Raw genomic sequence first — 25,020 nt, forward strand, 5'->3', positions numbered from 1 at the left:
ATCACTGAATCACCGTCTTCTTCCTTCCTAGAAAATCCAAAGTGAAAATCATTCCATTTTTTCTTCAAGCTCTTAACTAAATGAAATACAAAATCGCATACAAACATTACTAACAACGTGTGGGAGAGAAACTAGCCAGTGCTGGTTACAACCGATAATAGAGTAATGAGTTTTTCCTCATTTTCTTTTTATACAATCAACATTGTACACTAAATTGATATAAAGTGCGGGGAAGAGGATTCAAATTTGAGTGAAATGGGGAGTATAACTACATGTTAATTTTGATTTGTTGCTGTAAATGATCATCTCAAGTTCAACATTGATCGACACTGGACATGAGCCAATGTTGTTGTATCATGTACGAAGAAGCAATTGTGTCATGTAAAACTTGTTTAGGGGATTTTGAATATGAATTTTTTGGTTCTAACCTTCATTTTGGGAAGACTTGCATGAAATCGGTTGTGAGCTAAGTGTTGTTCCCGTCCAATTGTTGTATCAAAATCGGTTGTGAGCCAAAATGTACTGAGCCGTGTTCACGATACTGAAAAATCTCTACTAAATTAAAGGGGAAATGCAGGATCTTTCGACTACGTGTCATAATCGGGCGCGAAAAAAAACACTACGTGCGTTCAGACTCTCACGGTCTCAAACCATTATTTACAATAAACGACACGGCGAGGCGCCTGGCCAGTACGGAGTAATTTTCCCTACCGCCACATATACAAGGGGAAATTCAAATTTCGTAGCAAAGTGGGGAAAGTGATTGAGAGCGTTTGAGGACGAAGCTAGGTTTTTTCTTCAATCCAATCAGGTACACAATTGTTCAATTCCCAATTTATTTTTTTAATTTTCCTTTTAGGGTTCAAATTAAAAGCAAAAATTATCAATTTCGTTAGTCCAATTTCGACTTTGGTTCCAAGAATTCCCGATAATTCTATTAACCCTGCCTTGAACCCATTTCTCAATTCGATTCCGTAGCTTTTATCTCCCTCTATTTTCTGTTGTTTTTTGCACTGTGTGAATTTATAGTGAGAGTTGAATTAGGGCATGGAATCGTCGGATGATGAGGCGGAGGCGGTGCTGCAATCCGTTTCAAATTACCATTTTGTAGATGACAAGGATGAACCCATCTCATTTCACGTTCTGCCAATTGAGTGGAGTGAGGGTGAGAGGCAAGACGGCAAGAAAATGCAGATATTTGTGCGTGGCACTGCTGATAATGGGCTTCAGAAACTGTATAAGCATGTTATCGCATGGCGGTTTGATCTTTCCAATGTCCATCCTGAGATATCGGTGCTCTCTAAGGAAAATAACTGGCTCAAGCTTCAGAAGCCGAGGAAAAGCTTCGAGGAAGTAATAAGGTCAATCTTGATAACAGTGCAGTTCCTTCACTATGTGAGGAGAAATCCTGAGACATCCGGCAAATCTTTGTGGGATCACTTATCTAAAGTTTTCAGGTATCTTTGGATCTTTTGAACACCTCTTCACTTTCAATCGTTTTCCTACACCGAAGTTTGACGGTTTTTCTCATTTTGCAGCTTGTACGAGGTCAAGCCTTCTGAGAATGGCCTGGTGAATCACATTCCTCTAATTAGTGAAGCTCTTAAACGGGATGATGCGTTAGCAAAGTGCAAGGTTTTGTCTATCTTCTTTTCTTATCATTGTAACTGTACCATGTAATTAGTCATTTTCTAATAATTCATATCAGTATATAGTTTCCAGATATTTCAGAGTACTATTTTCTACTCTTTTGCCTTCTGTGTAGTGCAAATGAACGTTTAGTCAAATTCCTAATGTTGGAAGCATGTCTGGGAAAATTCAACATACGTAGGTTAAGTAGACACTATCTGTTAGATGCATAGTATGCTGGTCATGCTCTTCAAAGTTCTTGGAGCCATCTTGAGAAAATTCACCAAAATCGTCCTTTACCTGATTTTTGTACTTTAAATGCTCTGCGACAAGTTTTTCAGTTCTGAATGAACGAACAAGGATTTTTGCCTGAGATAATCTGTGAGATACTTCTCATCAATGTCAAATCACATCAAGTTGTTTGAACATATAAATTGTATTGCAGTAATAGGTAGAAGTGGCACACTGCATAATCATTTATTGAGTTGGGGTATTTTGGTGGTTATGGTTGGTATTCTTCAATATAGGTTTTCAATCTTGATTTTGGAGCAGGCAAATCAGTACTGTTTCATCCTTCCCCTTTCTTGTTTTAAATGTAAAATTAAAACTTATAGATTTGGGAACCTTTATGTGAACATGTTGAGCTCTAAGTACTACCTGCTTATTCATTAATTGACAATATGAACCTTAGATGGTGAATCAAACTTTCTGTTGTGTGAATTATATTATGATTCAACCTTTCTCCTTGCTTGCTCTTCTTTCACTTGATTTTAGCTTCATTTTGTTTTCAATCCGTATTATTTTCTGTTCTTATCGTTCTGCACGAACTACAAACTGTCCTTATGTTTATGCATGGTTGAATAAAATTGCAAACTGTGTTTTGAAACAGTTTTTAGTCAATTTACTTGAAGAGAAGACCAACAAGAGGAAACTGTATGATCAGGTCATCTTCTACTGCTTACTTGTTTTCACTTTCATTAGCACAATTTTATCCTTTAGTTCTTTAATTTTTCTTTTAGTTTCATGTTATTGTGTTTGAGCCAGTGAACTCATTGGATTTTCAGGACATTCAAGCTACAACAAAACCTGGATTTATAGTTGATGATACGGAAGAAGATATGATTGACGCTGAAGACGAGTCCAACGACGATGATAACCTGTTTGATTCTGTTTGTGCTTTTTGTGATGATGGTGGCGATCTTTTGCGGTATGCTCTGTTGCTAATACTTATTACAGATTCATGATATCAACATTTTTTAAATAACTTGATTTCCTAGAAGTTACTGCATCCACATATATATTTTTCGCTCTGCAGTTGTGAAGGGAGATGCCTAAGGTCATTTCACGCAACTGTCAAGGATGGTGAGCATTCTATGTGTGAGACCCTTGGCTTTACCCAGGATGAAGTAGAAGTATGCTCTTCTTATTTACTTTTGATGTGAATCTTTTTCTCTTTCCGTTTGGTGGTTTCTTTTTGTTATTGATATTATGATTATTGTATTTTATTCTCTGAACTTGGCAGGCAATTCAAAACTTCTTCTGCAAGAACTGTCAACATAAACAACATCAATGCTATGCTTGTGGGAAGTTAGGCTCCTCTGATAAATCTTCAGGGGCTGAGGTATGAATTATTTTCTACATAGCTGGTGTTTACATGCTAGCTTGATTAGTTTAAGGATGTAATTTCAGAACCATGAATTTTTTAGTTTTTCTACATTGTTTGTAATGAAGCAATACTGACGTAGTGTTCTAATTTTGTTTGTGTGGCAACATGATGTATTGTTCTGAATTTAGCTTCTTGGGATCAGTTTATAGTGTTAGGTATACTCGCTCAAATTCTTCTGCTACGCTCTGTTGATCTCTTTCTTTGACTATACTTCTTTTCGTCTCCTTTGTTGTGCTTTTTATGATGCTATCTTAGGTTAGTACCTACATCTTTTCTTCAGTGTGTTTTTAGTTCTTCATCTTTTGAGCGTCATTTCTTGTTGGAATTCCTTTTTTGTTTTTATTTTTTATTTTTATAATATGCTTTCTTCCTTCTTGATTTTCATTCTACTCAATATTTTCCATCTGGCCCATCGTTAATTAATGGAATATCCCTGGTGCTGGTACGAATTTGAGCATGGTCATTTTAGTCAGAATTCTTTACCCATTTATTTTCCTGGTTAATTTTTTTGTTCTTTCAATGAGAAATGTATTTTGGTAATAGGAAAGGTGTAACACATAAAAAAGGTCGTACCCAGTGCACAAGACTAGCCTTTTGTGAACATGTAGAGACTATTATCATAAACAGAGTGGTACCCCTTAAAACTCTTTGAAGTGGAAACCTAAAGAGAAGATAAAACATGTAGTTTTATCCCAAATACAGTTTCTTGGAAAAACTTGGCATTTCTCTGCATCCATGGTACCCTAAGAATGGTCATCACTCATCACAGATTCACAACGCACCTTTTTATTATTTGAGCTCTATTACTTTGACCAAACCCAGTGAGTCAATTTCCAACAATGCAAAGGCAACCGGGTGCAAAACCAACACAAACCAATCATTTCAAATACCACCTGCGCATCCAAGAAGCAACTGGTTAAACTGGGGTTTGTAAAGCAGTTTAATTTCTTTAGTAAAGGGTCTGGAATTTTTAACGTTTCGTTGTTAATTTTACTGGGAGGATTAGTCATATGTTAGATAAGCTTAATTGAGGGATCTCTTAAATAAGCTTAATTGAGGGACACAAGATAGTGCCCACTCCACATTATATTTCAATGATCCGAACGGTCTAACTTTTAGGTCCTTCCCTCAAAGAACATCGTTGCAATGAAACACCCAAATTGGAAATAGTTTAACCATTCAATTAAATGTTGTCATTTTAGTGTTTTCTTGGAACGGTGACCGTCTTTTTTTTTTTTTTTTTCAAGTATGATCTATGAATGAAAATAGACTATTCAAATCATTATACTATAATCCAGAGCAGACTATACAAGGTGTCCCTCTGATAAAATTATTCTAGTGATCCCTCAATAGAAGGGACTCATATACATACATACATACATATACATATACATATACATATACATATACATACATATATATATATATATATATATATATATATATATATATATCATAATCAAAGTATTATACTGCCTTTTCTACCTTTTCCTATTGTTTTCATCAGTCTTATGCTGTTTTCTGCCTTTTTGTATTGCCGTCATCAAAGTATTATTCTTATGTTTGGTTTACACTTCAAACATTTTTATCAATTCTGTTAGGTCTTCCCCTGTGTTTCTGCAACCTGTGGTCAATTTTACCATCCACATTGCATTGCAAAACTCATTTATAAAGACAATGGAGTCTCTGCTGAAGAACTTGAGAAAAAAATTGCTCTGGGGGAATCTTTTACGTGTCCGATTCATAAATGCTGCATTTGTGAACAAGGAGAGAACAAGAAGGATCCTCAGTTGCAGTTTGCTGTGTGTCGGCGTTGTCCTAAATCCTACCACAGGAAATGCTTGCCAGAGTAATCTTCTTAATTGTTCTTTTTTGTTTTTATTTTTATATGCTCTTAGGAGACCATGCTTTGGTCTTATTTCTTTTCCGTGTATAGATGGCTTATGCTTAAATTGCTTGTATCAGGGAGATTGTATTTGAAAAAACAAAGGAAGATGAAGAGGATGAAGACGAAGAGGAGGAAGACGAAGAGGAGGAAGACACAGAGGATGAAGGTACAACAACAAGAGCTTGGGAACATCTATTACCTAACCGTGTACTAATATATTGCACGTAAGTATTATTTTTGTGAGCTGATTTTGTTCATTATTTTGTTTGATTTAATTTTTCTGAATGCTTTTTTTTCTTTTTCTTTGGATTAGAAAACATGAGATGATTAAAGACATTGAAACGCCAATAAGGGACCACATAAAATTCCCTAGAGTTAAAGAAAAGAGGACTACCTTTATTCGAAAGAAGACCGATTTTGTAGAGAAAAAGAAAAAAGGGACATCAGAATCCCTTCAAGATAGAGAGATATCTGTGACGAATAAGAGAAAGCTTTCCACCAAAGAATTCTCTAGGGGTCAAACTGCTCATATGATATCTAAAGAGAAGCTGAAGTCATCTTCTACCGCAAAAGTGGGTGGTAGCAGAATTAGTAAAAAACTACCTGCTGGGTTAGATACATCAAGAAAGCTGAAAGTGAATTGTGCTTTGAAAAAGAAAGCTAAGATTTCTGTGGCTGGGGAACAAAATACCTCATTGGGTGATCAGCTATATGCCTATAGGAAGGAGTCTTTGCAAATGAAGTCGGGGAAGCAGGGCAAACCTGATGGGGAGCGTGATTTGGCAATATTTAATCCTGCCTCAAAAAAGTTGACCAGCGCACCACCATCTTTAGATGCAGCTACAGAGAGGAGGTAACTTAAGTTGAAATTATTTACCAATTCTGTTCTGTTTTTGCTTTATAACTCGTTAAAGCATTTGTTAATAGCATTACCTCTTTCATTTAATATATAAGGGAGAATGCCTTGAAGGTGAAAATTCAAAATACTAAAACTACACCATTTAACTTAATTTTCTAAGACAATTAAATATACTGGGGTAAAGTGTAAATAACTAACAAGAATTTGAAAACTCAAAGTAAATTAAAATACTATGATCAAACCCCAGGTAGGTTGGGCTAGTGGTTACCCCCCAACCCACGTACCCATCATCTCCTTTTCATTAGTTTTGCGTCGAGTTTTTAAAAAATAAGAAAAAACTAAAATTGGACTAGGGACTAGTATATTCGAGAGTGTGTGTGTGTGTATTACTCTCTCTCTCTCTCTCTCTCTCTCTCTCTCAATACATGTGTGTGCACACACACGTATATGATTGGATACTTTACAAGGACTTACCACGGTTGCAGACAAGACAATTGATTTAAGGTTTGAGTAGTTCTTTGATTTGTTTCTTGCAATTCAGGCTATTGTCTTTAATGAAAGATGCTGCGTCTTCAATAACTCTGAAAGATGTTATAAGAAAGCACACAGTTCCATCGACTCATCAATCCTCATCCAAAAATGCTGTGGAAAGGAGCATTACAATGGGAAAGGTAGAAGGCTCAATTGAGGTACATCACTGGGAAATTTCAACTGCTATTTTGCACGGCAAAAAAGTGTGGACTTTTGATGATTTCTCTTATCATGTGTTTGATAATGATATCCACTTGTATTTTAGGCTGTTCGAACGGCGTTACGGAAACTAGAGGAAGGATGCAGTGCTGAAGATTCAGAGGCTGTTTGTGCTCCTGAGGTTGTTCACCAGATTTACAAGTGGAAGGTGGTTTTCTAATCCAGTCTCGCTATCCTACAACTTATGATTAAGCTAAGATTATTCATCTTGATATTGTTTTAAGCTTTAGGTTTCCAGCATTGATGTTTGCTGTCTGTGTGCCATGTGTACTAGACTTACACATCTCAGCTAATTGTCTATTCTTTTAGTTCAGGTTATGCTTGGTTTGTGGTTCGGGTGTGGGGCCAAGTTAAACTTAGTATCATAGTGCTAAAACTTAATTTGCTGAGTTTTAGCATGCTTGACTAACTAGGCTCTAAGTTGGGCTTTGAATGTTGGTTTCAGGCATGAGGTTGGCTTGCATTAGTTTAAGCTGAATTTAGAGCAAAATGAGCTTAAAGCGTGACTTGACATAATGACTTTAGGAAAATATTGATACATAAGTGAATAAAGAAATAAATAATCATGTAACAAATATAAATTTAAATAGAAGAGCGAAGGATATGGACCTCACACCTGAAGCACAAATAAATGAGGCAACCTCAATTCAAAGAGAGGTGTCTTGTGATGAAATCCGAGTTAGATACTATCTTGACTAGTTTGACTTGTATTTTTAATTTCATATCAAGCTGTAGTAATTTTTTTGAGTGGCTTGTTTCTTTACAAGCCAAGCTCAAATGAGCCAATAACATTTAAAAACATGACCTGTATTAAGCTGACTGACAACCTTACTAGGTTGGCATATGCTGTTATTCTTCATCCACATTGTTCTAGGGTAGGCAAAGTTAGTCCACACTTTGATAAGGAAGTCATTTGGTACATGCTTAGAGGTTCATTCACATATGAATTCTATACATTATTGTAGCTAAGTTTGTGACATGTTACATTTTCAAATGTGTAATGGCGAGCGTTTTGTGCATCCCTGTGCCTGAACTCTATATTAAGAGCTATATTTGTAGCATCTCTCTCTCTCTGATCTTAATTTTTCTTTGTTTCCTGTTTTCTTTCTTTTTGTGGTTGAGTTTGTTATGGGATTTTATTTGTACGTAATATGTGTATTAAAGGTTCATCAGATAACTATTGTGTTTTCTAGTTTCCCATTAATTTATTGATTCATTTTCATGCAGAACAAGCTGAGAGTATATCTTGCACCTTTCATGCATGGAATGCGCTACACGTCCTTTGGTCGTCATTTTACAAAGGTGGACAAATTAAAAGAGGTAATTTGGTTGTGTTCAAGGTTTTTATATTTCAAAGTTATGATGCACTCTTTTGCTAACTTATTACTGCTTATACTTTTTTCTCAGCTTGGGCTTTAATGAATTATTTATTTAGAGGAAACTTGCCTTATGAAGTTGTCCAACCCACACATGTTTGGTGTGGTTGCTTATGCTTAAGCTCATCTTGACATTGAAAAATTCATGGTTGTGTTATGCTTCCTCCAGTTTTAAAGATAATGAGATCCAACATGACTTTTGGATTTCTTTAATTTGTTTTCTGTTGAGAAGGAAAACTTTGTCAGTAGACAAGGTCAAGAAGTTGCAAAATAATCTCCAGTATCGGACAATAGGTTCACCAGTTAGACAAAAGAGCAAAAATATCTAATCTTCGAAATTCTAGTGTGACTTGCCACCAAATCACCCAAAAATTCACACAGTGCTGCGGACTTTTGGTTTACTCGTGCTTTCACATATCGTTTTGTGAATTAAACTCTGTTGGTATATACTATATGGTTATTCAATTTTGATTTACTCTCACATAGTTTTACCTCTTATTTATCTGGTCTGCAACTTTAGCCGTTGAGCATGTATTATGAACTTAATGAAACCTTGAAGAATTTTAAAAGCTTGAGTTTAATATGCAGATTGCTGATAGGCTCCATTGGTATGCAAAAGATGGAGATACGGTATGGATCTATATGCTTTTATCTGTGAGATAATTTTAGTACATAGGTGTATGTCTTTTGGATGTTTCTTTTAGTTATGCAATTGATGGCTCTTGTTTGTCTTACCATATGCGTAATTTTTTGTTTGCACAATTGGACTTTTTCCTGGGTGAGGCATTCCTTTTCTTAGAAGCTTCAACCTGAACGCTTTATTTGTTCACCTAAAGGCCAACTGAAGTATAAATCTTATACTATGTTCGGCATCTGAGTTTGTGACAACATGGATTATGACAATGGCACAAACTGTGGCAAGCTTGCAGCATTATTCGTATCAACATAGAGTTCTTTCAGAGACTACTTCTAGGACCTGACATCTTTACAATAGCAGAAGCATCAAAATTTATTGTCAAAGGAGAAAAACTTCAGCAGATGAATGGTTTACCTGATGACAAACCCTAAAGGTCAATTAGAGTACAGCTGTAATGTCAATAAGGAACTGTATAACAATGAAACTAAAGAACAGTGCTGCACTTATTAGAGAAAAGTTTTTCGAAATGGGATGATCTAGTGTACTTCTGAGGACTATTCCTTGGCTGTGCTCGGAAATGTTTCTGTTCAGCTTTTTTGCGTTTCTGTTAGTTAAAAGTTTCTAGTTAGGCTGCTTTTAGATGCATTTTATTTAGTGGACTACCCGGTCTAAAGTATTTGTATGGGATCAATAAAATTGTTTTCTCATAAAAAAATGTTGAATCATAGTTGTTCTTTTTCTGCAAAACTGCAACAGAAGCATCTAGTACCCAAAAAGTTATTACTTTTGTTTGACTTTACACAATTGAACTTGCAATAAGTATATTCACCGCAGAAGTCATAAGCCAGTTTATTGTTGGATGGCTGTCTTCTTGTTCTCAAAGTGCATATTATATGATAAGAAAGAGAACTGTTGTGGTTGTGATTCCTTATTGAACGTGAAATTAATGTTGGATCATGAGCTTAGGTTGTTATGTAGGATTGGCCTGGGTTTCTTTATTATTACGTAGGCTTTTTTGCTAAAATGGTCCCTGAGATTGGCATAACTCCTCACTTTAGTCCCCGACAATGAAAATCGATAAAAGTGGTCCTTGAGTTTGTCCACTGTGAATCATTTTGGTCATTCCATGAAAAATTTGTCCATGTCCTTGTTAAGGCGTTGGTTTGACAAAAATACCCTTAAAAAGGTGGTCATGTGGTCTTTCACGTGACAATTTAACAAGGATATTGACGGATTTTTCACGGAATGACCAAAATGATTTATGGTGGACAAACCAAGGACCACTTCTATCGATTTTCATTGTCAGGGACCAATGTGAGGAGTTATGTATGCCAATCTCATCCTTTTGGCTAAAAGGACTTATTACATATATATATATATATATATATATATATATATATTTTTTTTTTTTTTTTCTTTCTGTTTTTTCAATGTCGATTACCTCGACATCAAAATAATGTTGATTGGGTAGTACCTGATTACTTTTTATTCCAATGTACAGATAGTGGACTTCTGTTGTGGTGCCAATGATTTCAGCATTGTAATGAAGAAGAAACTTGAAGAGACGGGGAAGAATTGCTTTTATAAAAACTATGACTGTATTCAACCGAAGGTAATAGTCATTCATGTACGTCTTTAATGTTGGTCAATCCGCATCATTCATATTACCTATGACATATGCAAACATGGACCACTGATGAATGTGGGATATGATGTAAGGTAGAAACTAGAACTGTTTCTGCAGCATTAGAAGTTATTCACTAACTGTTTATGATGGGTCTGAACCACTTAGTAGAAATATACACACCCGATGTAGCTTTATAGTCTATCCCTGAAATTTCAGTTGATGGGATTTCAGAGTAAGTGAGATTATGAGACACGCTCCATATAATGAACAACAAACAAATGTACCCGGAAAAAGAATGATGGATGAACTACTTTTTCTTTATCAGATGCATTTTCAGCCATTACTTGATAAAGTTTGAAAAGTTTGGAGTAGCTATTCATTATATTTTTGCACTTCACTTCTGATGGAAAACGTAATAAGGGATGAGGATGTGGTCAAACATGTAGTTGGATGATAATAGCCTATAGGATATATACGTTGGGGTTCCACCATAATACCATTTGGCAATATGGGGAGTTGCCTAATTAGTTATAAGCACATGCAAGGTCCCTTCTTTCCACGACATGGGATTAATATTCTCAACACGCCCCTCACGTTTGGCGAATTTTCAAGCCTAACATGTGGACAACACAAATCGGTGACGTGGAGCACGTGTGGCCGTTGGGCTTCATACATGGGACAATCGGCTCTGATACCATGAAGAAAGTTGTGGTTCCACCATAAAACCAATTGGCAATGTGGAGAGTAATTACTTATAAGCGCATGCAATGTCCCTTCTTTCCCCGACATGGGATTAATACTCTCAACGGTATGCAAGTAACATTGTGCTTCCACTGTGAAGACCTATTGTATTTCAGATTTGGCTTTTATGAGGTTTATACTTACAATGGAATGCAATTTCGACAACCAGCACTGGGAGTTATATTGCTCGCTCTTGATTCTTTTCATCCTCATTTTTAAGTAAAAAACGTATTGCGACCAATTTTATCTCTTAAGATTGTTTTCATTTCTTTCTCGTTCCCTATGTTGGGTATAAGGCTGTTAAATGTGCATTTTACTGGCTTAAAACATCAAAACTGGGAAACTGATTTTTTTGTGTGTATTTTCATTTGGCAGAATGATTTCTGTTTTGAGAAGAGAGATTGGATGAAAGTAAAACCAAAGGAGTTACCGAAAGGGTCACAATTGGTAGGAAACTGGTGGTTGTTTTTATTTCATCAAGACATTTGAATTTTAGAACCTTTGTGTTAATTGTTTCAGTCTCCACAACTTTTCTACTTGAGCAGATCATGGGGTTAAACCCTCCTTTCGGAGTTAAAGCAGCTTTGGCAAACAAGTTCATTGACAAGGCTCTTGAGTTCAATCCAAAGCTCCTTATTCTTATTGTTCCACCAGAAACTCAAAGGTAGCTGCTTGCCGTTGTTCATCTCTCTCTTTTTTAAACACAAAGGCATACATAAATGTGGCCATGCCTTCGAGTTGGACTTCAGTTTGCATATAGTTTCTTACATTTGTGTCTTTCATCAGGTTAAATGAAAAGAAATCGCCTTATGATTTGATCTGGGAGGATACCCAGTTTCTGTCAGGAAAGGTATGTGTTTATCCAACTGGCTGAATCTTATTATCTGTTTTGAAATTTTAGAATGTGAATTTACTGGTGACTTGTCTCCATTCAGTCTTTTTATCTCCCCGGATCTATTGATGCGAATGACAAACAATTGGATCAATGGAATGTAACGCCGCCACCACTCTATCTCTGGAGTCGTCCTGATTGGTCTGCTGACATCAAGTCCATAGCCCAAGAGCATGGTCACATCACTGCATCACAAGGTTATACGAAAGATCATTCCGACTCTTTAAATAACGGTCGGTCAATAGGTAATAATGATCAATATGGTGAAGCGCCTATGCTGATTGATGGTGGCATAAAACCCGAGAGTCCTGGGGATGGGAACAACATTATTGATGAGATATGCAAGGAAATTCTGCCACGCATTCAGCCTGCTGAAAAAGGAGATCAGCATTCTGAGCCTGGCAACTCTGGTTCAAGCATGCAGTTCGGAACTACTTATGGTGGGACAAAGTTCAACATTGCTGATGACACAGGTAGAAGGAGCTTCTCCATGAGCAGTGATGAGCCTTACTCGAGTCTGACTCATAGATGGTCTACCGGTCCCAATTCTGGTTATAGGGCTACAAACTTGGAGGAACCGTTTGTGGGGCACACGAGAGAGAGATTGGATAGCCTTGGTTGTAGACCATATTTGAATGAGGCAGAAGATGCATTGAGGAGGGAGTCTGACGTATGCTCTAAGATTCGCCTTTATGGTCAGCAAGATTTTGATTCTTCAAGAAGTAATTATTTGGTGGGTCAGGATTCTGTGAGTGGACAGATTGGATCGTATTCATCTACTGACAGCCATAGTCATCCTGGTCCAGCAGCTGAGTTATGGTACAGAATGAACACATCAGTCATGCAGCGGTATGCACCTCGGTTGGATGAATTGAACCACACGAGGATGGGCCGCTTAGGATCTGAACCTGCTTTAGGATATCAACCGCAAATGTCCAGTAGCGACGGCACTTTTGATCCCAGGGCACCCCAGCCCGGTCAACATGGTGGCTCCATGGGTTTTGCTCCCTGTCCTCACCAAAGCTATTCGAACCAAAATTCAGCAGGTTGGCTGAATGAGTAAAACAGGTACAATGTGATAAGTAGGTTCTCCTTTTTTGTACCTAAGAGTAGTAAATGCTGGTGTATTAAATACAAGTGTTTTGGCAACATTGTACTTCATGCCACTTTATTATTTTAGTTGCATCTTGAACGGAAACTTATGATATTTTACTAGTTTGTTCTTCCATCCTTTTTTCTTCTTACTTTGGCTAAATGAGTGAGTTTGCCTTGTTCCCGAAGATTTATTCCCATGAGATAGCCACGTAGGCAGAAGAGTTTGTAACCAGTTATCGTCTTGTTGCCCAGATCAAGATGCATGATTTTTTTTATCTTCCCAAATTACTTAAATCCTTTTGTTCGGATCTTAACAAGTTGCATTTGTCACCCAGGAAGGATCAATCTGAATCAAAATTTAGACTTCAAATTTAATGGTTTACCGTCTCCTTTTAGTTCTCCCATCTCTCTGGATCTGCTGATGCGAATGGGAAACAAATGGATGAATGGATGAGGCCACCTCCACTCTATCTATGGAGCCATCCTTCCTGATTGGTCTGCCGAGCACAGGGCAGTAGCTCAAGAGAATGGTCACATCTCTGCGTCACAAGCGACTATGAATGAAGCAAGCACATCGTTCTGACTCTCAAATTCACGATCATTGCCATGACGCCCAAATGCTGATGGATGATGATTGGCAGATTGCACCGGTGTTATCTCAACTAGTGCCGACTCTGTTTTCTCAACTAGTAGCGGTTCGGTTATCATATCCCTATAAATTGTGTCTGAACTATATGCTCCACTCCAGGATGGTTAAATAAGTTAAAACTTTGTGCCGCGAGCTTCATGGATTTGAGTCCTTTCGGTGTCTTTTCTGCATTCCCCTGATCTTTTCTTCATGCCGCCATGTTGTGTTCATGCTTTCGGTGTCTTTTCGTTTTCTTTTTGGTTACATAGTCCATACAGATGAATTTGAATTTGGGTCCTCGAGTGCTAGGAAGAAGAGTACTCTCTTAACCAACTTATACACATGAACTCACGAAATACATACAGTTCAGATCCAACAACCAACAGACTGCAAGGGCAGTAAATACAAGCAAAGGGCCAATGTGCAGTGCAATTAAGGCCCAACTAACAAGGTTTAACAGAAGTTTTAACTTCCACCCAACCTATTCATTTACCATAATCCCCAAACTCAAACACAACTTGAATACTCCTCCCTTCCCTATATCTTTGTAGAGAGAGGATACAAATCTAGAGAGAGAAAGAGACCAGACCAAACCAGAAATGGAGGGTGAAATCTACAACTTCATCAAGGTATGTTTCCTAGCCAACATATCTCTGTGTTATTGTTTCTACATATCATCCAGAATCCCAAAGGGCATCCTCAGGCTCCTCTCTCTCCTCCCCGTCCTCTACCTCTTCATCCTCCTTCCCTTAAACCTCCATTCCTTCCACCTTGGTGGGCCCACCACCTTCTTGCTCGTCTGGCTTGCCACCTTCAAGCTCCTCCTCTTCTCCTTTGATCATGGCCCTCTATCTTCTCCACCCCCACTACCCCTCTTCCAATTCATCTCCCTAGCTATCCTCCCAATCAAAATCAAGCAAAACCCACCTCAAAAATCACCCTCAAATCAGAACCCAGATCACAAAATCCCCCCAAACGCCACAAAATCTGACAACACAAGTTACCCAATTGGTAAAAAGTCAATTCTGTTTGCTGTAAAAGCCTTGCTTTTGGCTTTGGTCGTCGGATCATATGACTATAGGCAACATTTACACCCGTATGTTATCTTGGCTTTGTACTGCTGCCACCTGTACCTGGGGCTAGAAATTTTGCTACCCCTGTTTGCGACCCCGGCTCGAGCCGTTTTTGGATTTGAGCTCGAGCCGCATTCCAACGAGCCTTACCTTTCTACTTCGCTTCAAGACTTTTGGGGCCGTAGATGGAACCTCATGGTCACAAAGATTTTACGACCCACTACGTACTACCCCGTACGCAATGTTTTCACGCGTGTAGTCGGGCCTCGATTGGCCCGATTTCTCGCTATGATGTCCACTTTTGTGGTCTCAGGTCTAATGCACGAGGTGATTTATTACTATCTGGCACGTGTGCCTCCGACGTGGGAAGTGACATGGTTCTTTGTGCTGCATGGGGTGTGTGTGGTAATCGAGGTGGAGGTCAAGAAGGCAGTGGCCAACAGGTGGCGGTTAAAACCGGTGGTTTCGTGGCCGTTGACGTTGTTGTTCTTGGCTGTGACGGCCAATTGGCTGTTCTTCCCTCAGCTGCTTAGAAATGGCGTGGATGTGAAGGCTATAAATGAGTATCCAGTTATGGTGGATTTTGTCAAGTCCCACCTACCCTTAAACTTTTATTGGTGGAAAAGTTAGTTGATACACGAATAATTTGTAGGTTACTTTGATGAAAAGACCTATTGCTTCAACTTATTGTTTTTTTAACGAGAGTACGATCATAAATCTTCTCTCTTTTAATTTGTCTTATGAGATATGAATTCAGAAGTTTCCTTTGAGAAAGCAAGTTCAAGTGTACGAAATGACACTATAAATCTATTACTGTATACAACAATCGCTTCATAGTTCCTAGCCAAGCTCGTATTGGCGGACAAGTTTGTTGTTTTATTTATATTCCGTTGTGAACCTTGTGATTAATTATGATTAAATGAATATGGTGTTTGAATTAATGACCGTTTGATAGGAGCATTTTTATGAGACTTAATTGGCTTGTTCTCGTACGTTTACATTGTGTTTCTTTAGTTATTTTAGTGTTTAAAGTCACTTTTATGTGTTTTCAGGTTTTAAGGACAAAGTATGCATACATGTGCATTTTGGAGTCGTTTGGAGCAGTTTTTGTGCATCAAATGGATTGCATATGCTTGGAGGTAAGAAGATGGACGAAATTGAAGATCGAATGAGCTTAGGATTGAATGATGATGTGAAGAATTGGATTCAAGACAAATAAAGAACGAAGTGTTAAAAAATAAGCAACCAGCCGTGTGCTCCACCCTTGCCATTACTCTTCCTTGCCGTGCAAGGAAGAGTCATTCTTTCCTAAATCTTGCATTTAAACACTTTCCTAATCTACTTTAAAGCCTTGCCACACCTTTTAGCTTATTTCCTTTAAATTTCTGATTTGTTTCCCTAAATTGTAGAAGCTTTAGACTTAATTTCTGTTTACCTAGTAAACCTAGGGTTTTATTTCCTTTATCCCCTTAAATAAACCCCTTGTTGTAGCAAACACATGGCAAAGAAAAGAATGTTGTAGCACACACATGGGAGCACACGGCATGGCAGAAATTATGGTGTGTTTTGTGGTTGAAATGATGAAGCATGTGTGTGTAAATGTAAAGGAGAAACATGGCAAAAAATGTGTGTGTTTTGTGGTTGAAATGATGCAAAGAACATGTGTGTGTGCAAGTGTAATGGTAAAGCAAAGAACATGGCAGCAAACACATGGCAAAGAAAGCAAACACATGGCAAAGAAAAGAACATGGCAGCAGCAAGCACATGGAGCACACGGCATGGGCAGAAATTATGGGTGTTTTGTGATTGAAATGATGAAGCATGTATGTGTAAATGTAAAGGGGAAACATGACAACTCACACCCACACAAGCTGCACATGCAAAGGAAATGGAGTGGTCCTCTCTCAAGCCTATAAATACCACCTCCCATATTCATCAACCATGACAGATTTTATCCTTGCTCCTTGCCGTGAGTTTTCCACCACCATTCTCTCCAAATTCAGCCAAAAATCACCCCTAGCCACACCACCCATCAACCCTAAACATTTCCATACCATTCCCCATCCATTCTACACCATAAAAACCACCCAAAACCTGTCCAAAACCTCTAGTGCCGCAGCTTGCAAGGAAGGAGAAAGAAGAAGAAACCTGATGCCGTGCCTAAGCCCAAGCCTTGGGAGTGTTGGAGCGTTTCTAGGTGTTTTCTATCTTTGTTTTTAATGTCTAAATTTATGCATCTTTGCTTTGTGAGTATGAGGAACTAAACCCCTCTTAGTTAGGGGGTGATTCGAAACTATGTTCATGCTTGCAATATGATTTGATTACACCCAGTTGTGATTCATAAGTTGTGAATTCAATTTACTTATCCGTTCGTATAAAAACTGATTTGTGTATGTTGGTTGAGAGTGCACGCTTAATTTTCATGCATGAATTTGACGTTAGAATATAAGGGAGTTTTACCTAATCGTTATGAACTTATATTCACAAGTAGTGAAGGTTGCTAGTCACAATCACGTTAAGTAAATTCTTGGCATAAGTTTCATGCAAATCATAGTAACGAGTGCCTCGTCAATGCTTATGTTTTTCATAGAACTTAATGATTCTTGCTTGTATCTCTATTATGCAATTCATGTAGGGAACTTGTAGGGAATGTTTTGGGTTATCGTATGCAATCATCCAACCCAATAACTTGTGGAAAAACTGAGGGTTAATTAGTGCAATTCACGATTAATTTGGGGCGTTGAGTATTCATAGTTTATCGAAAAGCAACTGGAAATCGTTTTGTATGCAAGTGTGACATGTGTGGAGAAGAACCTCCTAGCTAGCCTTCCATCCATAAGTTTCATTCAAATTCATTTACAATCTGTTTTGATTTACAAAGTTTGTTTTGTTTTCAAATTCGTCAAAACCAATTCCCCCTTTATTTTGAAGTGTTAGAAATCAATTTAGTTTGTGTTTTTAAGTGTCTTGAGTCAAGTTATAACATATTTTCGTCCAAATTCTTCCTTAGTGTTCAAAACTGCCCAGATTGTGTTTTTAAGGTAGTTTTGAGTCTTTTGGTTGCTATTTTGAATCTTTTTGTTTATCTTAGTGTTTTAAACTTTAGTTTTGCATTCTTTGAGTCTAGTTTAGTGTTTTAAACTTTGTTTTTAAGTTTTGAGTCAGTTTTCAAGTGATTTGGCAATCCCTCCTAATCCCCGGCAACGGCGCCAGAAATTTGATGCGAAATATATAAGCACACAAATTAAACCCTCTTTTTATCAATTGTAGCAAGTATGTAAGTAGGGATCGTTCTAGGCCGGGTAACAAGTGTCTCGTTAATGCTTATGTTTTTCATAGAACTTAATGATTCTTGCTTGTATCTCTATTAAGCAATTCATGTAGGGAACTTGTAGGGAATGTTTTGGGTTGTCGTATGCAATCATCCAACCCAATAACTTGTGGAAAAACTGAGGGTTAATTAGTGCAATTCACGGTTAATTTGGGGTGTTGAGTATTCATAGTTTATCGAAAAGCAACTGGAAATCGTTTTGTATGCAAGTGTGACATGTGTGGAGAAGAACCTCCTAGCTAGCCTTCCATCCATAAGTTTCATTCAAATTCATTTACAATCTGTTTTGATTTACAAAGTTTGTTTTGTTTTCAAATTCGTCAAAACCAATTCCCCCTTTATTTTGAAGTGTTAGAAATCAATTTAGTTTGTGTTTTTAAGTGTCTTGAGTCAAGTTATAACATATTTTCGTCCAAATTCTTCCTTAGTGTTCAAAACTGCCCATATTGTGTTTTTAAGGAAGTTTGAGTCTTTTGGTTGCTGTTTTGAATCTTTTTGTTTATCTTAGTGTTTTAAACTTTAGTTTTGCATTCTTTGAGTCTAGTTTAGTGTTTTAAACTTTGTTTTTAAGTTTTGAGTCAGTTTTGAGTCAGTATCGGAGGTTGATCATTTGGAGTTTCACTACGCGGTACAGCCCCAGAAGACGAAGGCAAATGCTGTTGGAACAAACCCACAAACCTCCGATGATCATGTAAGATCTGACCATCAGATTCCTGCATCTGGTCAATTTTCCTCTTCATGTTTGTGGCATAGTTGTGTGCGAGCTTGTGCAACTGTTTATTCTCATGCTTGAGCCCTCTAATCTCCTGTTTGAGACTCATTACTTCAGCCGCCAACGATTCAACTTGACGGGTTCGAGCAAATAGGCGTTGGGCCATGTTGGACACAGAACCCGCACACTGCACACTAAGAGCCAGAGACTCCTTAACAGACAACTCATCAGATCGTTTGGAAAGCAGTCTGTTATCTTTAAGAGTGACAAGGTTCCGGGCCACAACCGCAGCGGTCATGTCATTCTTCATCACCGAATCCTCAACGGTAAGAGGACCAGTAGGGGATATGAAGGATGGGTGCCATATGTTGTCCGGAGAAGGCGGGACTGCCTCTTCACCAAGGTTCAAGTCAAAACGACGGTCGGAAGGGCCATACATTTTCAGAGGTGTTAAAGAAAGAAGAGGTCGGACAAGTCAAGATCGTAGAAGTGCAAGAATGGAGTTTTTACAGGTTGAAATTCAAGTGTGCTTTGAACGTCCTGCGTACCTCTATAAAAATCAACATGTGATGGGATTTCAGAGATTGAAGAGACGAGCTCAGAATTCAAAGAGGCCAATTCAAAAATCGAAGAGGCGTCAGCTTTCTCAAAAGTTGGGCTTACTTAAAAACCACCGATTCCAGATATCAAAGAGTGTCAGCTTTCTCAGCCTCGTCAGCACCCGTCACACGCAAACTCAGCTTTGCGAAAATCACGGAAAATTTATCGAAGCATCGATCTCAAATAGCGAAGATGCGCCTGTCTTTCTCAGCCTCGTCAGCACTTGTCACATGCAGAGAAAGCTTTGCGGAAATCACAGGCAGTTTGTCGAAGCGCCGATTCCAACCATCTGTCTTTCTCAGCCTTGCCAACTTTGAGGAAATCACGGGCAATCTGTCGACGATTTCTGTTGAAGTAGAAAACACGTGAAGTTTACTGTTCAATCATCCAACCGTTGCCTACAGGAGTGAAAGAACAGTACCGGTTATTATTTCCTATAAATGTCGACCTTCACCCTCCATGGCAAGGCAGACATACATAACCTTCCGTCATCTCCGAGAATGCCTTTCCAACAAACCCTCTCGAGTCACTCAGTGTTCCTTATTCCTTGGGGTACCTCTGTAAACAACCCATCCAAAGAAAAAGTATTTCATATCATGAAGGTTGAAAGCAAGAGTATTTCATATCATGCTTTCTCCCTGTCATTCTCCTTGTCGTTGATTTAGGACAAGGAGAAAGTGAGTAATCAGCAAGCACTTGGTATCAATCTTCCGATCTAGAACCGACTGCCTGGAACCCCTTCCTGATTGCTTACCTAGCATTGCTCTCGAGTACTCATCTTCATCATCTTATGCTTCCGCTTCGTCTACCACATCTGCCTGGGGAACAGATAAGGGAAGTGAAAATGATACCTCGAAGCATGTGGAGACAATTTACCAATTCATCCTCAGCTAGGGACAAGGAGAAAGAAAGCAAGAGGTGGGCACTTGGAAAGATTGAAGAAAGAAACAGACCAACACCTCTACCTCGTGTCTGCGTGCCGTGCAAAAGAAACAAGCAGAGAAGAATGCAGATTGCACAATCAAATCAACCCAGCAGAAAGAGTCTGATTTGAAACCAAGGAACTCTGATATTGCTTGCTTAGAATTCCAAACTAGTTCGAGATCAAAGCTGTGGAAAGTCAACAAGATCATCTATCTCCAAAACCAGATTTGTGTTCTTAAACTCTACTCTGTCTATTTTTTGTTTACTTTGCTATACTTGTCATGTTTATTTGTTGTTTGTTTATTTGCTTGTTTTTGTGTGAGTTTATGCTTGAAACATTGAGGACAATGTTTGATTTAAGTGTGGGGGGGGGGGGTAACCATTGTTTTGCATGAAATTCGTAGAAGTTTATCACCCATTACTTCTAATGTTGTTCCTTGCTCTTTTAAGTGTTTTCAAGCTGTTTTGGAGTGTTTCAGTGTGTTTTGACATAAAAATCCAAAAATCTCATAAAAATTTGAAAAATTGTTTTGAAAAACCCAAAAAGAGTTGTTTTTGTATGTTTATTTGTGTCTTAGGGTACCTTCCAACACAATGATGAGGATTTGGTTTTTAATTACATGAATGTTAAAGAGAGTTATAAACATGGATGAACATTTGATTTACTCTTTGGTGTAGGCTTGGTTGTAGTTATAATTTATGAATTCACATGCAATCATAAAGGAAAAATTAGTTTTTGTAACATGCTTGAAGGAAGGAACTCAAACAAACGCTACAACCCTGTGAGACTTGAGCCTAAAACATTATTTGGAGAGTTAAAATCTGTGCATTATTGTTTTCTAAAGTCGTTGCATGATCTCATTTTTCTTTGCTTGGTTACTACTTAGAAGGCGTTTCATCATTTAGTTCCAAATGCTAGAACTCATGCCCATTTCATTCAAAGCATGATATTGATTTGCATAACACATATTCAAGATGAAGTTGTGTAGTTACCACCACCAAAGCCAAATTGCCGTGTATCCTACTTCATTATATGTTTAAGTTAACCCCATTGAGCCTTGTTAGCCTACGTTATTTGTTAAACCACGTTATCCTCACCTAGCCTAGATTAGGACCATCCATACCCTTGTTCTTAAAGCATAGTAAAGCATGATTCAAATTGAATTCCTTTTGATTATTTATGGCAGAAAATAAGTGTGGGGGAAGTGTTTCTCATGTAAGTAGTGTGCCATAGGCACGGGTGGAAAGAAAAGAAAAGAAAAATTCGTGCAATGAAAAAAAAAAAAAAAGTTGAATTTGACCCTAAGAGTTGTTTAAATCTTTCCCTTATGTCTAAAAGTTGATTTCTGCAATCTAAGTGAATTCTAAGTTCAAGTTCATTACTTTATTTGCTATTGCTTTAAGAACGTTTGTTTTCCCTTACCTTCATTTGTTAGCCAACACCCCAAGCCCCATTACAACCTTTGACTTCAATCTTGAGTGTTATGTGTTTCAATTTGTGGAGTTTGAATTTGGTATGAGCATATGGTGTCACTGGTTCTCGCATCTAAGTAGTAGCATTCCATTCATGAGATCATATCTAAACATGCTTAATAACTCCAGAAATCGCTTTCTTTGTAATACATATATGTGAGCGTTCGTTTTCATGTTTACATCAATCGTCTCACATATAACTAGTATAGGGTGTGTAGTTAGAAAATCTGAGTGAAAATTGAGTGAATATCTCGTAAGGACTTGAGCAAATTCTCTAAGGCATGTTACTACATTCAAAATCATATTTTAATTGGTTAAATGTGAACTAGTACGTGGTGACTATGATTAAGTATGTGCTTCAGTGTGAAGATGACTCAAATATGTGGGGATAATGATTTTTAACATGTCATGTGCATTGGAAATCCCTGAGGCAATTGTTGGAAGGTTTAGGTTGTGTTTTATTTGTTTTGTTTCGTTTTATTTCTTTGTTTGCTCGAGGACTAGCAAAAGCTAAGTGTGGGGGAATTTGATAGGAGCATTTTTATGCGACTTAATTGGCTTGTTCTCGTACGTTTACGTTGTGTTTCTTTAGTTATTTTAGTGTTTAAAGTTACTTTTATGTGTTTTCAGGTTTTAAGGACAAAGTATGCATACATGTGCATTTTGGAGTCGTTTGGAGCAGTTTTTGTGCATCAAATGGATTGCAAATGCTTGGAGGTAAGAAGATGGACGAAATTGAAGATCAAATGAGCTTAGGATTGAATGATGATGTGAAGAATTGGATTCAAGACAAATAAAGAACGAAGTGTTAAAAAATAAGCAACCGGCCGTCTGCTCCACCCTTGCCATTACTCTTCCTTGCCGTGCAAGGAAGAGTCATTCTTTCCTAAATCTTGCATTTAAACACTTTCCTAATCTACTTTAAAGCCTTGCCACACCTTTTAGCTTATTTCCTTTAAATTTCTGATTTGTTTCCCTAAATTGTAGAAGCTTTAGACTTAATTTCTGTTTACCTAGTTAACCTAGGGTTTTATTTCCTTTATCCCTTTAAATAAACCCCTTGTTGCAGCAAACACATGGCAAAGAAAAGAATGTTGCAGCACACACATGGGAGCACATGGCATGGCAGAAATTATGGTGTGTTTTGTGGTTGAAATGATGAAGCATGTATGTGTAAATGTAAAGGAGAAACATGGCAGAAAATGTGTGTGTTTTGTGGTTGAAATGATGCAAAGAACATGTGTGTGTGCAAGTGTAATGGTAAAGATAAGAACATGGCAGCAAACATATGGCAAAGAAAGCAAACACATGGCAAAGAAAAGAACATGGCAGCAGCAAGCACATGGAGCACACGGCATGGGCAGAAATTATGGGTGTTTTGTGATTGAAATGATGAAGCATGTGTGTGTAAATGTAAAGGGGAAACATGACAACTCACACCCACACAAGCTGCACATGCAAAGGAAATGGAGTGGTCCTCTCTCAAGCCTATAAATACCACCTCCCATATTCATCAACCATGACAGATTTTATCCTTGCTCCTTGCCGTGAGTTTTCCACCACCATTCTCTCCAAATTCAGCCAAAAATCACCCCTAGCCACACCACCCATCAACCCTAAACATTTCCATACCATTCCCCATCCATTCTACACCATAAAAACCACCCAAAACCTGTCCAAAACCTCTAGTGCCACAGCTTGCAAGGAAGGAGAAAGAAGAAGAAACCTGGTGCCGTGCCTAAGCCCAAGCCTTGGGAGTGTTGAAGCGTTTCTAGGTGTTTTCTATCTTTGTTTTTAATGTCTAAATTTATGCATCTTTGCTTTGTGAGTATAAGGAACTAAACCCCTCTTATTTAGGGGGTGATTCGAAACTATGTTCATGCTTGCAATATGATTTGATTACATCCAGTTGTGATTCATAAGTTGTGAATTCAATTTACTTATCCGTTCGTATAAAAACTGATTTGTGTATGTTGGTTGAGAGTGCACGCTTAATTTTCATGCATGAATTTGACGCTAGAATATAAGGGAGTTTCACCTAATCGTTATGAACTTATATTCACAAGTAGTGAAGGTTGCTAGTCACAATCACGTTAAGTAAATTCTTGGCATAAGTTTCATGCAAATCATAGTAACGAGTGCCTCGTCAATGCTTATGTTTTTCATAGAACTTAATGATTCTTGCTTGTATCTCTATTATGCAATTCATGTAGGGAACTTGTAGGGAATGTTTTGGGTTGTCGTATGCAATCATCCAACCCAATAACTTGTGGAAAAATTGAGGGTTAATTAGTGCAATTCACGGTTAATTTGGGGCATTGAGTATTCATAGTTTATCGAAAAGCAACTGGAAATCGTTTTGTATGCAAGTGTGACATGTGTGGAGAAGAACCTCCTAGCTAGCCTTCCATCCATAAGTTTCATTAAAATTCATTTACAATCTGTTTTGATTTACAAAGTTTGTTTTGTTTTCAAATTCGTCAAAACCAATTCCCCCTTTATTTTGAAGTGTTAGAAATCAATTTAGTTTGTGTTTTTAAGTGTCTTGAGTCAAGTTATAACATATTTTCATCCAAATTCTTCCTTAGTGTTCAAAACTGCCCAGATTGTGTTTTTAAGGCAGTTTTGAGTCTTTTGGTTGCTATTTTGAATCTTTTTGTTTATCTTAGTGTTTTAAACTGTAGTTTTGCATTCTTTGAGTCTAGTTTAGTGTTTTAAACTTTGTTTTTAAGTTTTGAGTCAGTTTTCAAGTGATTTGGCAATCCCTCCTAATCCCCGGCAACGGCGCCAAAAATTTGATGCGAAATATATAAGCACACAAATTAAACCCTCTTTTTATCAATTGTAGCAAGTATGTAAGTAGGGATCATTCTAGGCCGGGTAACGAGTGCCTCGTCAATGCTTATGTTTTTCATAGAACTTAATGATTCTTGCTTGTATCTCTATTATGCAATTCATGTAGGGAACTTGTAGGGAATGTTTTGGGTTGTCGTATGCAATCATCCAACCCAATAACTTGTGGAAAAACTGAGGGTTAATTAGTGCAATTCACGGTTAATTTGGGGCGTTAAGTATTCATAGTTTATCGAAAAGCAACTGGAAATCGTTTTGTATGCAAG

The 25,020-nt window shown here is 37.8% G+C and overlaps 2 protein-coding genes across 8 annotated transcripts; both read left to right on the forward strand.

Moving 5' to 3' along the window:
- Positions 1 to 396: 396 nt before the first annotated feature.
- On the forward strand, positions 397 to 23,809 carry LOC126588779 (protein ENHANCED DOWNY MILDEW 2-like). 7 transcript variants are annotated; one of them, XR_007611602.1, is made up of 21 exons: positions 398 to 811; positions 1,030 to 1,457; positions 1,539 to 1,635; positions 2,519 to 2,572; positions 2,694 to 2,836; positions 2,945 to 3,041; positions 3,152 to 3,250; positions 4,897 to 5,144; positions 5,261 to 5,407; positions 5,497 to 6,036; positions 6,584 to 6,731; positions 6,839 to 6,940; positions 8,020 to 8,112; positions 8,757 to 8,798; positions 10,307 to 10,417; positions 11,549 to 11,620; positions 11,719 to 11,837; positions 11,960 to 12,023; positions 12,109 to 13,133; positions 15,914 to 16,000; positions 22,619 to 23,809. XR_007611602.1 is itself a non-coding variant. In XM_050253890.1 (20 exons), exons 2-19 carry the CDS (start codon positions 1,048 to 1,050, stop codon positions 13,126 to 13,128), a joined length of 3,606 nt encoding a protein of 1,201 aa, XP_050109847.1. In that variant the 5' UTR covers positions 397 to 811; positions 1,045 to 1,047; the 3' UTR covers positions 13,129 to 13,133; positions 13,496 to 13,970. The 7 variants fall into 7 exon arrangements, 4 of the variants coding, with proteins under 4 accessions (XP_050109847.1, XP_050109846.1, XP_050109844.1 ...); XR_007611604.1 differs by having other exon boundaries at positions 22,971 to 23,809; XR_007611603.1 differs by lacking the exon at positions 22,619 to 23,809 and adding an exon at positions 16,353 to 17,205.
- LOC126588782 (long-chain-alcohol O-fatty-acyltransferase-like) lies at positions 14,104 to 15,727 on the forward strand. Its single transcript, XM_050253893.1, has one exon. It carries the CDS (start codon positions 14,388 to 14,390, stop codon positions 15,489 to 15,491), a length of 1,104 nt encoding a protein of 367 aa, XP_050109850.1. The 5' UTR covers positions 14,104 to 14,387; the 3' UTR covers positions 15,492 to 15,727.
- Positions 23,810 to 25,020: the final 1,211 nt, after the last annotated feature.

The sequence above is a fragment of the Malus sylvestris genome, chromosome 11 (genome assembly GCF_916048215.2).
Source record: "Malus sylvestris chromosome 11, drMalSylv7.2, whole genome shotgun sequence".
Classification (NCBI taxonomy): Eukaryota; Viridiplantae; Streptophyta; class Magnoliopsida; order Rosales; family Rosaceae; genus Malus; species Malus sylvestris.

Excerpts from the sequence above, each read along its gene's own strand:
- LOC126588779 (XM_050253890.1), top strand. The coding sequence starts at position 1,048 with ATGGAATCGTCGGATGATGAGGCGGAGGCGGTGCTGCAATCCGTTTCA. Across the intron at positions 5,145-5,260 it reads CACAGGAAATGCTTGCCAGA|GGAGATTGTATTTGAAAAAA; the intron begins GTAATCTTCTTA and ends TGCTTGTATCAG. Across the intron at positions 8,799-10,306 it reads ATGCAAAAGATGGAGATACG|ATAGTGGACTTCTGTTGTGG; the intron begins GTATGGATCTAT and ends TCCAATGTACAG.
- LOC126588782 (XM_050253893.1), top strand. The coding sequence starts at position 14,388 with ATGGAGGGTGAAATCTACAACTTCATCAAGGTATGTTTCCTAGCCAAC.